Source organism: Triticum aestivum, chromosome 6D (genome assembly GCF_018294505.1).
Source record: "Triticum aestivum cultivar Chinese Spring chromosome 6D, IWGSC CS RefSeq v2.1, whole genome shotgun sequence".
Taxonomy (NCBI): domain Eukaryota; kingdom Viridiplantae; phylum Streptophyta; class Magnoliopsida; order Poales; family Poaceae; genus Triticum; species Triticum aestivum.
In genome coordinates this window covers 31,684,136-31,699,360 of record NC_057811.1, presented here as the reverse complement: position 1 = coordinate 31,699,360, position 15,225 = coordinate 31,684,136, and the positions used below count along the sequence as shown (strand labels likewise).

Sequence of the window (15,225 nt, the reverse complement as noted above, 5' to 3'; positions counted from 1 at the left end):
AGCAGGAGTCTTGGTGCGCCACCAACAATGACGCTACGAGAGCGAGGGCAAGTGGCAACAAGACAATGTAGAAATCTTTGCGGTGACACTGCATATGGAGAAACTAGGAGCAAATTTTGAGGCTACTAGGCGGTGACGAGACTGACATTGCAGCAATAGTTTAGCTATAAGATAAGAACCACATAGGGGTACGAAGACAGCTCCACATACAATTGTACAGTCGAGTATGACAAAGCATAGTTTGGAAGGGGAATACAACCATACTGTAGTTTACATTCAGGTTCTCAAGCACAGGCAGAATATTTTTAAAACACAATTTGCGATCGAGCACAGAAGAAACAAAGCAGAGTCATTCAACACAGGGTGCAGGTGGGCATGAAGCCGAGTCTCAGAAGAAGTCTGGGCCTTGCTGGAAGAACTCAAGGTCTGGGTGAGTGCTTCCACCTGAAGGACTTGAATGCCTCGAATGCCTGCGTCAACAGAAAACCAGGAGGTTGGCATCAGCTGTTCATCAGAGTTTCAGCCAGTGACCACCCCTAAACCCTAGGAGGATGCAACTAGGAATAAGCATAGTTGTTTCAATTATATGTTAGTGAACTGTGTTCAATGACTTCCATGACGCAAGAATATATAGAAATTTGTATTGTGCTAGATGTTGCATTGGATGTGAGTTAGCAATCAGCGCGAAAAAATGAACTATAAGAACGGTTTGTTTCATACTTGAGACAACAAACCTTTCTAAAGCGGTAGTATCAGGTACAATAACAGGCCATCTTGAGCCTTACCGGTTGCCAAGCATAAAGTGGGTCTATAGAAAATGTTAAGAAAAGCTAACTTACCTCACAAAGCGAGATGGTTCTAATCCTGGAACACCGGGCGGGCCAATTGGATCATAGCGTCTACCGGGCGGAACACTCCTATTATGAAATATTTGATTCCGTTTATGAGAGAACAAATACTGCAATGGAATATTTAGTAAAGGAAAAATGAACATACCCAAGGTCACCAAAAGGAGTAGAAGGATTTGTAGGAAAGAAGCGTGGATCATTTGGACCTGCAAATAGGTTCCATGTTAGACAGTACAGAGGAGCAAATGTAAAGAGATTTCACAGATACTCAGTTAACATATTACCTACGTGCATAGTACCACCTGTCCCACCACTGCAAAAAATAAGACACATGGTTAATTATGTGCGGAAGAACTGATCTGTCGATGCTTTTACATGTATATTATGGTTGGAGATAGACCTGTGAGGGTAGAAGCCAACATCAGGAACAGCGAAGGTGTCATCATGATCAACTGGAGCTACTGGAGGATAAATCAGCCTGTACCACAATACATAAATGGAAATATTAGCCCCGTTATCAATATCCTATAACCAATTCACTGGTAGCCTATTTATCCTACAAAGAGTGCTAGTGAGTGCAAATTTTGGTAAAACCGAAATTAAGTTGATATGAACCGGCCCCTACACTAGTTTGTGCACTTGTAAAGAAAATTCTTAAGAAATTCAGAGTACTATAAAGTGTCAATTCAGGCACATGTACCTAATTTCAAATAAATAAATAAATAATCATATGCGTGATGTAGCAAAAGGACAGGACAGAGTATAAGTATAGAGCAAAAGGATGTTCTTATATATATGCGTAAAAAATTAGATGGCAATAGAATATACGTAAGGAAATGCATGCCCATGAAAAGTGAACAAGGCCAGTTGATATCAGGACCGAAGGTATGTTCCAAGACATTCAGCTTGTCATCGAAGGCGGTGTAGGTATGAATGAAGTACAAGAAAGCTAGAAAGGACTCACTAGTGGCTAAGCCTTAGAGATTTCTAATCAGATTGGACAGGACTCAATAAAATAACCACAAAGTACAAAAAGGTGAATAAAGGAGTGCCACACAACAGAAGATTGGGATATACAAATGGTTGTGCCTTGTACTTGGGTTTTTCCCACAGATCGTTTTCAGAACTGGAAGTAGAAGTGACAACAAAATACAAAAAAGGTGTATAAAGAAGTGCCACAAAAAAGAAGAAAGGGAAATACAAATGGTTGTATTCGTACCCGGCAGGTTCAATCATCCTTGTAAACGGGTTTTCCCACAGAACATATTCAGAACTGGAAGAAGTTCCAACAAAGTACAAAAAAGGTGAATAAAAGGAGTGCCACACAAAAGAAGAAGGGGAAATACAAATGGTGGTATGCTTACCTGGCTGGTACAGTTATCCTTGTACTTGGGTTTTCGAACATAACATTTCCAGAACTGCAAGGAGAAGTGCCACGTGTTAGAGAATTATTAAAAAAACGGGGTCGGCTACAACAGAAAAGCTTTGGAAGTTAAACTTTAGGCAAAGGAGGAAAATCATCAGAATATTACCATAAAAGCCCAAATTCCCTAAATGATGATATTAATTCATTTGTACCAAGTAAAAGTGCAACATGGAAGTAATTACAGAGGGCAATATACTAGATTATTTGTTTGCGATGAGATAAACAGCAACTTAGTCTTATTTTTAGTGTCAAAGATGGAGATGGGATATGCCACAAGTTTAAAACCGAGCATAGAAATACCTGTTTATTGACGAACTGCTCTCAACATTAGGATTCTGGGCGGCAGCAGCATCCTTACCATTCAATTCAGCCAATAAGCTTAAGTTCAGGATATTAATGAAGTCCGTAAAATTCTTGTGCAAATCTTTATAATTCCTGATCTGTTCTTCAGAGAAGAAATCCTTCACACTATATACAAGGAACCAGGGTCAAAAACTCGAAACTATAAACTGGAATATCAAAACTATTCAACATAAGGCCAGTCAACCAGAGCAAGTACCCAAAATATTTTACATAATGATAAACTAAACACGACAAAACTGTCCTCTTGGCTGCACTGGGTCTTGCTTAAGAAATAAATTAGAAATAGATTTAGTATTACTTATTGCCCCTTGTATCACACTGGATATCCATATCCATATCTTGTGCAGAAAATCCTACTCAATCGAACAAAATACATTTCTATACTAAGATATTTGTAGCAACCCAATTCATCACATAGTAGAATAGAGCAAGCACACTAACAGGCTGGCAGAATTCATAAACAGGCTCTATAAGTCTAGCTCATCGTTACTAGTTACACCATTTATACTGTTCCGCTTATAGAGACACCGTTTCTATAATGCTTCTTAATACAAGTGAAGGGACTTAACAAAAAGAATGTGCATACAACAAAGCACAAAAAACCATTGAAGTAGTCTTTACATATATAAAATGTCTCCACCCATAAAAAAGAACAGGGAATGTGTAGCCAAGCTGCAGTATTGGTTATATACATCATATGTCCAAAGAAACACGTCTTGAGTTCAAATAGCATGGCTTACAATTCATGTTATTATGTCACGAAATATTTTATTCAGCCGAGGTGGCAATGATGGTAATAGACTAAACCGACCATCAACATGCAAACTGAAATATGTATAGTTGCAAAGCAAATTTCTAATATAGCCCCACTTGTTAGTAACAAAATAGTGGGAAGGTGAAAAGATCATCACTACCGACTGAAATATTTTTGGAGTGAAGATTACCACATAATGTACATGTCTTAGATCACAAAACATATTTCCGTGTGAAGCAAGTAACATGTGTTCTAGTAACAATAATACGAAAAGCACATGGAATCTAAGAATGATATAAAAAATAATAACAAGACTGGAACATACTTTATGTCGACATTGCAGGGTTTCTTGTGTTGTGCCTCAAGATCCCGCGCATTAATAGCAAGGAAGTCAGCAATCCCTAGACATTCCATTAAGATGCACTTCTTCCTGCCCTCCTCCTCCTTGGAGTACAAAAAGGCATAGCAGTTGTACATACTGTTCCAACCCTCAAATCCCACCTCCACCTCGTCTAGAATCAAGCAAAATAAAAACAATAAACATATAATTAAAGGCTGGCAAGTACAATGCAATTCAGGACTCTGCAGAGTCACTTTCCTCTTCCATCTCACAACAAAATATAACTTAATTAATTCCCATCGAGTAAGCCAACTAGACAGACTTTAAACTCCCATTAGATAATTACAATTTATTATATTCCAGCTAGAATGACAGGTACATTAGTTCCACAATGCAAGCAGGAAAAGAAAGCCACGGGTTCCATTCGTTTAATGACCGGATGTTCCGTCCCTCACTATTGGTAACAACTATTTAGCGTAAAGCTAAGTTTTGAAATTTAGATTTCAATTCCTGCCTATTAAGATAAGTTTGACCCTGAAAATAATTCCAAATTTATCCTTTCTAAAAAAGGGTAAGGTCTGCCTTATGTTGTCTTTTCGTCCAACTCCCCTCACCTCACTACGTAAGCTCTTCCCATACCACCACAATTTTATTGAAGTTTTCCCACCGGTTCCTTGAAAACCAACTAAACTGCCCCACTTCTTATTTTTACCAAATAAAATCATGTTTCATTGGTAAGTCGATAATGTTATGTGGGTCAGTCCATCAACATGGTGTCTTATCCCTTAATTACTGTCCTAGTTAATTAAGAAAATTTGTTAGCAAAGAGTCAAGTCAGTTTGGAGACCGTATTAGAATTCGAATAGACTGGATTGTTGATGAAGTCTTTTCTATACTTTAGAAAAGGGCTGAACCCTCTAAATAAAGCTGAGAAGAATATTGTCGTTTAGTTTTATGTACTTCTCAGTAATTAAGGTGGGTTACGTATGTAGTAGAACATCCCAATTTGGTATCAGATCCATCTATGATGGCGGGCAAAGAAATCAAGATCGAGGCTTTGGAACAGATGAAGCTCATCATGAAGCAATTGGAGGCCTTCACATGCCAAAGAGGGAAGCAACAGATGCTCCTTGTGGGACAAGTGCAGTGCTTGACGGCGCTCAAGCAACGACAGTCGGCCCTGCCACCCACCAGATTTAGCGGCCGTGGCTGCCGCCCAAGACTACACCTCTGTGTCCCAGCCCTTCTCCCCATTGACGATGCGCACCTGGTGGGGTAATCGCCATAGCCGCCACAACCCGACCTCTACCCATGCAACACATCCATGTACCACTAGACTCCATCCCCCTGTCAGTATTAACCTTGACGTATCTGCAGTTTCAGTTGCTGGTTGTTTCCCTCAGTAGTTAAATAAGTTCAGTTGGATGTGTTGTTCTGAATGTCAACTGAATCAGCCACAAGCGAGCTGCGTTCTTGCTGCGGCCTTGTTTTTTTAGCTCAAGTTAGTTAGCTTTAGACTCGGCACGATTTAGGCTCGTGGGATGGCACGCGCAGTTGTAGGATCGTGGCGAGCTTTCAGTTTTTCTGTTAGCGACTGAATAAAAAGAGGAACAGAAAAGACGCACTCTTTACGCGTCGCAAAAACCTCTCTCTGTGTGGCTGCGTTCCTTCTCTGTTCCCTTCCACCTCGTGTGTGTGTGTTGTGTTCTTCAGAGAAAAAAATTCAGAGAAGGAGAGAGAGTCGATCACTGCCAGAAATCCAACATTTGGTATACAGAGCTTTAGGTTTAGGACCTTGGGCATTTGGCGGTGGTGATCGGAGGAGGTCTGGCGGCGGCGATGGGGGATACATTTCCTAAGAATAGCGACGGGAAGAGCAGCGGCAGCGGTGGTGGAAAGTACACGTCGCCGGCGGCCGGGAGGTCGACCACAAGCGACGGTGATGGTGCCGTGGTGCTGGCTGCTCCGTCAAGAGCCACCAATGTGCCCGTACAGTACCCTATGCTGACGGACACGAATTACTCTCTGTGGGCCATCAAGATGAAAGTTCTGATGAAGGCCCTCCGTGTCTGGTCGGTGATTGACGGCTCCGGCGAGTACGACCAAGCGGCGGACGAGGGGGCCTTCGCGGCGCTCTCTTAGTCTGTCCCGGATCATGTTATGTTGCAGGTTGCAGACTGCGACACCGCGCAAGAGGCGTGGGAGATGATCCGATCAGCGCGCATCGGGGAGGATCGCGTGAAGAAGGCGCGTGCGCGGCAACTGAAGAGGTAGTTCGATCACCTCGACATGGCGGGCGGGGAAACTATCCCGGAGTTTGCCAGGAAACTCACCACGTTGGTGAGTGAGATCTGATCCCTCGGCGTCACCCTTGCGGAGGAGGCCGTGGTGGAGCGGCTGTTCAGCGCCGTGCCGGATCGCTTCGCCGACATCGTCAACACCATCGAGTAGTGGGGCGACGTCACCACGATGACGGTGCAGGAGGTTGTCGGGCGCCTCATGGCGTTTGAGGAGAACCAGCGGGGGCGCCGCCATAGCCATGGCGACAACAACGAGCAGCTGATGCTCGTGACCCGTGCGCTGGAAACCCTTATGAAAGGGAAGAAGATCGTCAACAACACCGGGGCCTCCGGCTCTGGTGTGAAGAAAGGAGGCGGCCAGAGCGGCTGACAAGGCGACGGGCAGGACAAAGGCCATGGTGATCGCGGCCAGAACAATGGAAAGGGCAAACAGAAAAGGCATCGTAAGTTTGATATCTCGAAAGTAAAATGTTTTAACTGTGATGTGAATGGGCACTTTGCCTCGGACTGTCGTGAGCCAAAGCGGGAGCGAGCTAACCTGACACAGAAACAGAGTGATGAAGATCCGGCTCTCCTTATGGTTGAAGATTGTGAGTTGGTTCCTGATGCTGGACTGACAGAAAAAAGGCTCATGTTGAATGAAGAAAAGGTCAGACCTAAGCTTTCAGGAACTGCAAACAAGTCTTGGTTCTTGGATACTGGAGCTAGTAACCATATGACCGGTTGTGTTGAAAAGTTTGCTGAATTGGACCGAAAGATCATAGGTTCAGTACGTTTTGGGGATGGTTCAGTCGTTGGCATTGAAGGGCGTGGGTCAGTCCTGTTCCTAGCTCATAATGGTGAGCACCATCTCCTAACAGAGGTGTACTACATCCCAAGATTAAAGAGCAACATTATTAGTCTTGGGCAACTCGATGAGTTTGGTTGCAAGTATTCAGTGGATGAAGGACTGATGACAGTCCTCCACAAGGAGCGCAAGGTGCTAGCAAAAGTAAGAAGAGCACCAAACAAACTGTACATTCTGAATATTGAGCAGTCTGAACCGGTGTGTCTGCTGTCGAGAGCATTAGAAACACCCTGGCTATGGCATGCATGTTTTGGGCACATAAGCTTCCATGCATTGCGGTTATTGTCCAGAGAGAACATGGTGATGGGTCTGCCAATGATCGATCAAGTAGATCGTCTCTGTGAGAGTTGTCTAGTCGCAAAGCAGAGGCGAGATCCTTTTCCCGCTGAAGCTTCCTATCGAGCTGACAAGGCACTGTAATTGCTCCACGGGGACTTTTGTGGTCCTATCTCCCCTGCAACCTTTGCGGGGAAGAATTATTTTCTGCTACTTGTTGATGACCACACAAGGTACATGTGGGTTGTGCTGATCAAAAGCAAAGATGAAGCACTTGAGGCAGTTAAGAAGATAAGAGCAGCAGTAGAGGTTGAGCTGAATCTGAAAGTCATGGCCCTGCGGACAGATCGTGGAGGGGAATTCACTTCCAAGAACTTTGCTCAGTTCTATGAAGGACTCGGAATCAAGCATTACATGACTGCACCGTATTCTCCTCAACAGAACGGTGTTGTTGAGAGGAGGAACCAGACTCAGGTGTGAATGGCAAGAAGCTTGCTGAAGAGCAAAGGGTTACCTGGTCAGTTTTGGGGTGAAGCAATAGCTACTGCAGTGTACTTGCTGAATCGAGCACCAACAAAAAGTGTCTGTGGCATGACCCCATATGAAGCCCTGTACAAGGTGAAGCCGAGAGTAGATCACCTGCGCACGTTTGGATGCATTGGTCATGTAAAGAAGGTCGGGTGGCATCTTCCAAAACTTGTTGACCGGAGTTCAGAGATGGTGTTTATTGGTTATGAGCCAAACAGTAAAGCATACAGATTATTTGATCCATGCACGAAGAAACTGTGTGTATCTCGAGATGTTGTGTTCGAAGAGGATAGATGCTGGGAATGGACCCCCGGCGATATTGTGGGGAGGTCGGAGACTTTGTCAGTGCAGTACAATGTACACCTCGATGATGCACATACTGTTGCCCAGCCAAAGCATACTGTTCATCATCCGACAACAGAAAGTCTGAAGGAGAACAGACTCACATCTGAAGAAATAGCTGCAGGTTTTAGACCAGAGGATTTTGTCACCCCTGCCAGAGATGAAGCATCTTCTGGACCTCGGTTTGTGTCACCTCCTACTGGTGCCTCGACGCCAACGACCACTGAGGGACCACGCAGGTACCGCCTCCTGGAAGAAGTCATCGAAGAAGCACCGGTGGCTACTCTGACAGACTCGTGTTTGCTCGGCATCGAAGAGCCAACATCTGTTGAAGATGCGAGCAAGGAGGCAGCATGGAAAAATGCTATGCAAACATAGCTTAAGTCAATCGAGGACAACAACACATGGGAACTTGTTGATTTGCCAACTAGACACAAGGCAATTGGGTTGAAGTGGGTCTACAAACTAAAGAAAGAACCTGATGGCAGAATTGTGAAACACAAAGCAAGATTGGTAGCTAAAGGCTATGTGCAGCGTGAGGGAGTTGATTTTGAGGAGGTGTTTGCTCCTGTAGCCCGGTTGGAAACAATTCGATTGCTCATTGCCATTGCAACACAATAGAGATGGGAAGTACACCACATGGATGTGAAATCAGCTTTTCTGAATGGCAAATTAAAAGAGGAAGTGTATGTCATTCAACCCCCTAGGTTTGTACTCGAGGGACAAGCACATAAGGTTCTGAAGTTGCATAAGGCTCTATATGGTTTGAAACAGGCACCCAGGGCGTGGAATGAGAAATTGCACAACACTCTGGTTGACTTAGGATTTGAGCAATGTCCATTTGAGCATGCTGTGTACAGGCGGTCGAAGCTTGTTGTAGGGGTGTATGTAGATGATCTGATCATCTCAGGACCAAGCCCAACTAAAATTGGTGAATTCAAAGAGCAAATGAAGAACCTTTTCAGTATGAGTGATTTGGGACTATTAAGCTACTACCTTGGTATAGAAGTTAAACAACAGTCAAATGGGACATTTCTGAGCCAATCAAGCTATGCAGCAAAGATTCTGGAGAAGTGTGGGATGAGCAACTGTTATGCTGTTCAAACTCCAATGGAAGCTCAGCTACATTTGAGCAAGTTCAGCACTTGCAAACCTGTTGATCCCACTCTGTACCGCAGCATTGTAGGAAGTTTGAGGTATTTGACCCATACCCGTCAAGATATTACATATGCCGTGGGAATTGTAAGCAGGTACATGGAGAAGCCTGCGACTGATCACCTAGCGGCAGTGAAACAAATTCTGCGGTACGTGAAGGGAACACTAAACTTTGGTTGTTTCTATAAAAGAGAAGAAGAAACTTCCATGTTGCTGTGTGGCTACAGTGACAGTGACTTGGGGGGTGATGTTGATGACAGAAAGAGCACTACTGGAATCATCTTTTATCTTGGATCAAGCCCATTAACTTGGCTCTCGAAGAAGCAGAAGGTAGTATCGCAATCATCATGCGAAGCTGAGTATGTTACAGCTGCAGTAGCTGCCTGTCAGGGTGTGTGGTTGAGCAGAATGCTCACTAGTCTGACAGGGCTTGAGGGTGATCAAGTGGTTCTGAAGGTGGACAATCAGTCAGCCATTGCATTGAGCAAAAATCCAGTGCATCACGAGAGAAGCAAGCACATTGACATCAAGTACCACTATATTCGTGAATGCGTTGAGAATGGAAGCACACTGGTGGAGCATGTACGCACGGGTGATCAGCTCGCCGATATCTTGACAAAGCCCTTGGGGAGGATTAAATTTCAGGAACTAAGGGACAGGATTGGTGTGTGTGTGTAGAACAGCAGATACATCAAGCTTAAGGAGGTGAATGTCAGTATTAACCTTGACGTATCTGCAGTTTCAGTTGCTGGTTGTTTCCCTCAGTAGTTAAATAAGTTCAGTTGGATGTGTTGTTCTGAATGTCAACTGAATCAGCCAGAAGCGAGCTGCGTTCTCGCTGCGGCCTTTTTTTTAGCTCAAGTTAGTTAGCTTTAGACTCGGCACGATTCAGGCTCGTGGGATGGCACGCGCAATTGTAGGATCGTGGCGAGCTTTCAGTTTTTCTGTTAGCGACTGAATAAAAAGAAGAACAGAAAAGACGCACTCTTTACGCGTCGCAAAAACCTCTCTCTGTGTGGCTGCGTTCCTTCTCTGTTCCCTTCCACCTCGTGTGTGTGTTGTGTTCTTCAGAGAAAGAAATTCAGAGAGGGAGAGAGAGTCGATCAATGCCAGAAATCCAACACCCCCTTTCACCATCTGGAGCCATCTCATTACTCGCCGCAGCTGCCCCTTAACACCAATCAGGGCTAGCTACTTTGCACCCCGACCTCATAGCTCAAACTCCACCCTAAATCCCACCCCGATTTTCCACCCGCCTACCCGAAGATTTACGAGAAGCAGCAACTATACAAATCACAGCCACGTTCACGCCTCCACCTGCCAAGCTATTTCATATGCCGTTATGGCAGTGCCCCCCTCCAAACCCATCTACGGAACCACCCCGCCCATCACTTCCCTTCTGACCTTGCCTAACCATCACCAGTGGTGAAGGCAACTAATTGGTTATATTTGACGCGGTCAATAGCTAAACGCTTATGCTTGCTGTACATATACGTACATATTGCACTAGTCAATATTTACGTCTAAAGCTACCTTTTGTTGGGCCTTGTCAATGCACGTACGCGAGTCTACCATAGTATTAAAGATACGGCCGAACTAGCGACTAAAATTACTCTTGTACTCATACTGAAAACATGATCATGCGTGACAGCAGCGGTAGGGCCCAGCAAGAGGTGGCGACCAACGGCCGTCAATCGGCGAGGCGGCGACCCGCTGCATGTGTGCCGTTGACCGGCGACAGCAACTCACTAAAATATCTAGTGAGATATTTTGAGTGCTAGTACTTATGTTTAGATTGTAGTCGTATTTTTTGCAGAAGTAGTATATCTCTTGTATTCTAGTGATCTCGCTCTTACATATATAGTTGTATTTATATGTGTTTCTCCTTCACAAATTCTGCCACACCTAAAAATTACTCCGGCCACTGCCACTGACCATCACCTCGACTCAGGATCATGTTCTGCCATTGCCCCGCTTCCACAAGCTCGACTTCCCAACATATGATGGCTCAGTCGATCCCCTTTGTTGGCTCAATATGTGCAATTAGTTTTTTCATGGGTAGCGCACATAATGACGCTGACAAGGTTTGGACTATAGCCTGTCATCTCACCAATGAGGTTCAGTTGTGCTACTTACAGCTTGAGCTAGACTTTGGCATGCCAACATGGGAGCAGTTCAAGGAGGCCTACCACGCTTAGTTGGGCCATCACTTCGTGCAAATCCCTTGAGCGAGTTGGCACATCTAACGTTCTTGCAGACTACACCAGCAGGTTACTAGTGGTCAAGTGCCACAACAATGATCCATTAACATCACCCCAACAACGGTTTTGGTACATGGTCTTCGTATTGACGTTCAGCTTCAACGGCCATCCGACCTCCACACTGCCATATCCTTTAACAAGGCCTATGAGCAGCAGCATTTCCCTCCAACAACATCACCACACCAGCCTTTTGGTTCCACGGGGCCTTGTACCCCTCCGATCTTCCTGCGGTCAATGCAGTTACATTACCTTCTTCTCCAACACCACTACTAGCACATGTTCTTCCGTTGAACACTACAGAACCAATCCCACCACAACAGGTTCGGCGCCTGACTCCAGTTGAGTTTGCAGAATGTCTTAGTCAAGGCCTTTGCCTCAACTGCGACAGATCTATGTTCGGGATCACCGGTGGATGCGATTCTTCTTCATCGAGGCTGATGACTACGACAAAGATAGCTCCACAACTGATAGCACCCAAGGCCCCTATGGGTAATTGACAACCTACAACTTGCAGATATGCTGTTTTTCGAGGAAGGGAGATATGTTATGTGGGCTAACTCATCATATGTGGAGTTTTGTCCCTTAATTAGAGTGCTAGTTGATTAAGAAACTTTGTTAGGAAAGGGTCTAGTTAATTTAGATATTGTAGAGTTTGAATAGATTTATCGGCTTCTTGGTCATGCATTTGAATAGATCAATCGGCTTCTTGGTCATGTCTTGTCTACGATATAAAGGGGCCGAGTGGCTGACCCATGTCAATAAAGCAGAGAAGATTATTATTATTTACCTTTATCTACTTTTCAGTAATTAGGTTTATGTTAGTAGTAGATCCTTGCAAATAAGTATTGATTCAATTGGAAGCTAAAGTACGCAAGCACATAAACACATGAGTAATATAAACCTTCTCCCTTATGTAAAAAAAACATAGTTTTTGGAATGATGGATTCTTGAATGCACAAAGACAAAAGTAGAAATTATATAATAAAGTGACCATGCCTTTGTTAATTTCATGAGAATACGAAGAACATGAATTTGCAAATGAAGTTATTTTGCAACAGTTTGAGAGAGTGAATACACATACAATACAAAAAACACAATTTGTAAGAGCTTTAAACTATTGTTCAATAGAAAGGTGGCGTTCCTGCCAGTTGTTAGGAAAAAAAATCCTTGCCAAAAATCAAATGGAAATAAATATGTAACAAAAGTGCCTGCAAAAATTCCTTCAAAGGTATTTCAATCCAATCAAAGAAGACTTCAACATTGAAATGTCCCTTGGTACTCCCTCCATTCCCTTATACGGCCACTATCAAAAATACATTTTGCATCAATACAAGGCCACCAACAGTACTAAGGCAAAAATTAATGATGTTTTCCTCGTACTAGTAACTTTTTAATACTTACATGCATGTAGTCATAATGACACTCAGGTACTTTCTTCCCATTCATTCGTTGCATGCTTATGGCATATTAATGATCCCGGTTAACGAGAAGAAAAATATATTTGCAAAACAGTCATTAAATTTTATCTTGGTATCTGTAATATTAGTTTGTGGCCTTGTATAAGGGACTGGAGGGAGTATATAAACTTAAAACCAATCGCTTCATCATTGTTTCAATTAATAATTTCTAACAGAAGGAAGTGGTTGAATTTGTGAATACAATGGCAATCATGTGCAAGCATCAGGAAATGTTTTTTTTGAAGGTTTATGTTTTAATTGATGCACAATCTGTAGTTCAAATTGAGTTCTTCAGTTACATGCACGTATTAGGATTATTTTGTGTAACCAAGTTCGTTTAAGGTTCAAAGTACTTGATATTAGCTTTTGGTAAGTTACGCGGGCCAAGCACTACAACATACTGATCTACTATGTTGAAAAAATTCTGCCATGTTTAGCGAGCACAGAGCAAGGCAGCATGCAAACCGTCCAATAATTAAAAAGACTCCAACATGATGAGGTGACTAGAATTTGCTGGCTGTTTCTTGATGTTGGCAAGGCTCGTGATGCCATTTGTTTTTATTTCTTCACTTGGCAAGTAATGTGCGGCATGAATGTCAGGAAGGCTGAGTGAATTAATCCAGCGGACTTTTGCCATACGATTCGGTGGCTATTGTGATTTATGTAGGGTAGAGTTAAACAAAGGTTGTAAATTCAATGGTGGATATTGAGATCCTAGCTTTAAATAGCAGGATATGTGATTCTATGTTTGGCACTAAATTGACGTTATAGCACGCTATATGATGCCAAATTGTATGTGATGCATTTTGGCGCGAGGCCCCTGCAAACGCTATAGCACCAAGATAACGCGCTATTTAATACTATGATTGACATGCTATATCTTTAGGCGGGAAAACAGAAGGTGAGGTGATAAATTCAAAACCGGTGAATTAACTATAGTAATAGAGATGTTAGTATATATAGAACATAACATTGCAACGATCAAGTAGTAGTACTTATGTAGTTCCGTAGTGATCCAAGTCTGAAGCCAGAGGTTCAATACAGAACTTACGAAATTTAGCATAGTAACATATATACAGTACACTATTAAGTTCAGTCACACGGGCAAATTTAAATTATCAATTCCAAAATAGGAATTTCACTCTTCACTGCATGAATTGAACTGCTAATTTTAGATCAGAACATATAAACATAAACTCTAGCTCGAAAAGGATTCAAAATTCTAAAATGGCATACTATATTACTCCCTCCATCCAAAATTAAGTGTCTTTGATTACAACTTTTTTTTTTGACGGAGGGCGTACTAACTACCAGAGAAGATCAAACCATAGATGATAAATCTAGGGAAGGGACTGATTCACTGAATTAAGTTGACAATTAAGCCTTTAAACTGTTTGACTCAGGGACACATTTCCCAAATCAACCACGCCTGAAATAGAAGAAGCTGCTACTGACATTGCACCATTTACACCTAAATATAACCGAACCATCGATCTACATCTATCCACTCGGGAACTCAACCCGAAAATCATCATTGCATATGCAACTCGGGGTCTGTCAAATCCTAACTAGCAGACTACAGTACGCTCACACAAAAAAACACATATATACGTACATAACATAACCCCTAGGGCTAAGGGCGTAAGAAGAAACGCACCTGCGGGCAGGCGATCCATGAGCGCAGCAGGACCGGCGGCGCAGATGGAGTATCCGTCGGCGAGGAACGCGGCGTTTGCAGCAAACGCGATGCCGTCGTGGGCGGAAATGAAAACGGGGCGCGCGGCCCTCACGACCGCCATCGCGGCCTCGGCGGTCACCATCCTGACGCTGTGGGCGTCGGTCGGCGGTCACTGCACTCGGTCATGGAGGCGGTGGTCTCGCGGCGTTCTGGAGAAGTACCTGTTTATTGACGAACTGCTGTCAACGTCAGGCTACATGGGCAGCAACAGGCAGCGTCCAAATTACAAATTCCATATTACCAGGCGTGGATCTGGAGGTGAGCACCGGGGAGAGAGGGCGGGTCCGGCGTGCGGGCGCGGGCAGCGGAGGCAGTGATGCCGGGTCAGACGTCGGGGAAGGGCTTGAGACTGCGGCAGTGATGGGAGGGAGTCCTGGGGATACACGGCGGAGCAACGGCGCGGCGTGGGACGGTGCGGCGGTGGAGTGGCGGCGCCCTAGAAAAGGAAGGGGACGAGGGAGCAGAGGAGAGGCTGCGTCGGGGGGAATGAAAAAGGCTAACAAGTACTGCTAGTAACTGAGATCTGTCCCATCTGTGTATGGCTTGCCCGAACGCAGATTAGTGACTTTGCGAAAGGAAGTCGTCGCTGC

The 15,225-nt window shown here is 44.0% G+C and overlaps 1 protein-coding gene across 1 annotated transcript; it reads right to left on the bottom strand.

The window, feature by feature from the left end:
- Nucleotides 1-388: 388 nt before the first annotated feature.
- On the bottom strand, nt 389-14,717 carry LOC123142378 (probable proteasome inhibitor). The gene is made up of 10 exons (XM_044561318.1): nt 14,555-14,717; nt 3,717-3,903; nt 2,575-2,742; nt 2,213-2,266; nt 2,068-2,121; nt 1,249-1,326; nt 1,133-1,161; nt 997-1,054; nt 840-917; nt 389-470 (listed from the first exon to the last, which is right to left on the bottom strand). The coding sequence occupies exons 1-10, from the start codon at nt 14,715-14,717 to the stop codon at nt 389-391; spliced, it is 951 nt and encodes a 316-aa protein (XP_044417253.1).
- Between the last annotated feature and the right edge of the window lie 508 nt (nt 14,718-15,225).

Excerpts from the sequence above, each read along its gene's own strand:
- LOC123142378 (XM_044561318.1), bottom strand. The coding sequence starts at position 14,717 with ATGGTGACCGCCGAGGCCGCGATGGCGGTCGTGAGGGCCGCGCGCCCC. Across the intron at positions 1,055-1,132 it reads AGGTGGTACTATGCACGTAG|GTCCAAATGATCCACGCTTC; the intron begins GTAATATGTTAA and ends ACCTATTTGCAG. Across the intron at positions 471-839 it reads GAACCATCTCGCTTTGTGAG|GCATTCGAGGCATTCAAGTC; the intron begins GTAAGTTAGCTT and ends CTGTTGACGCAG.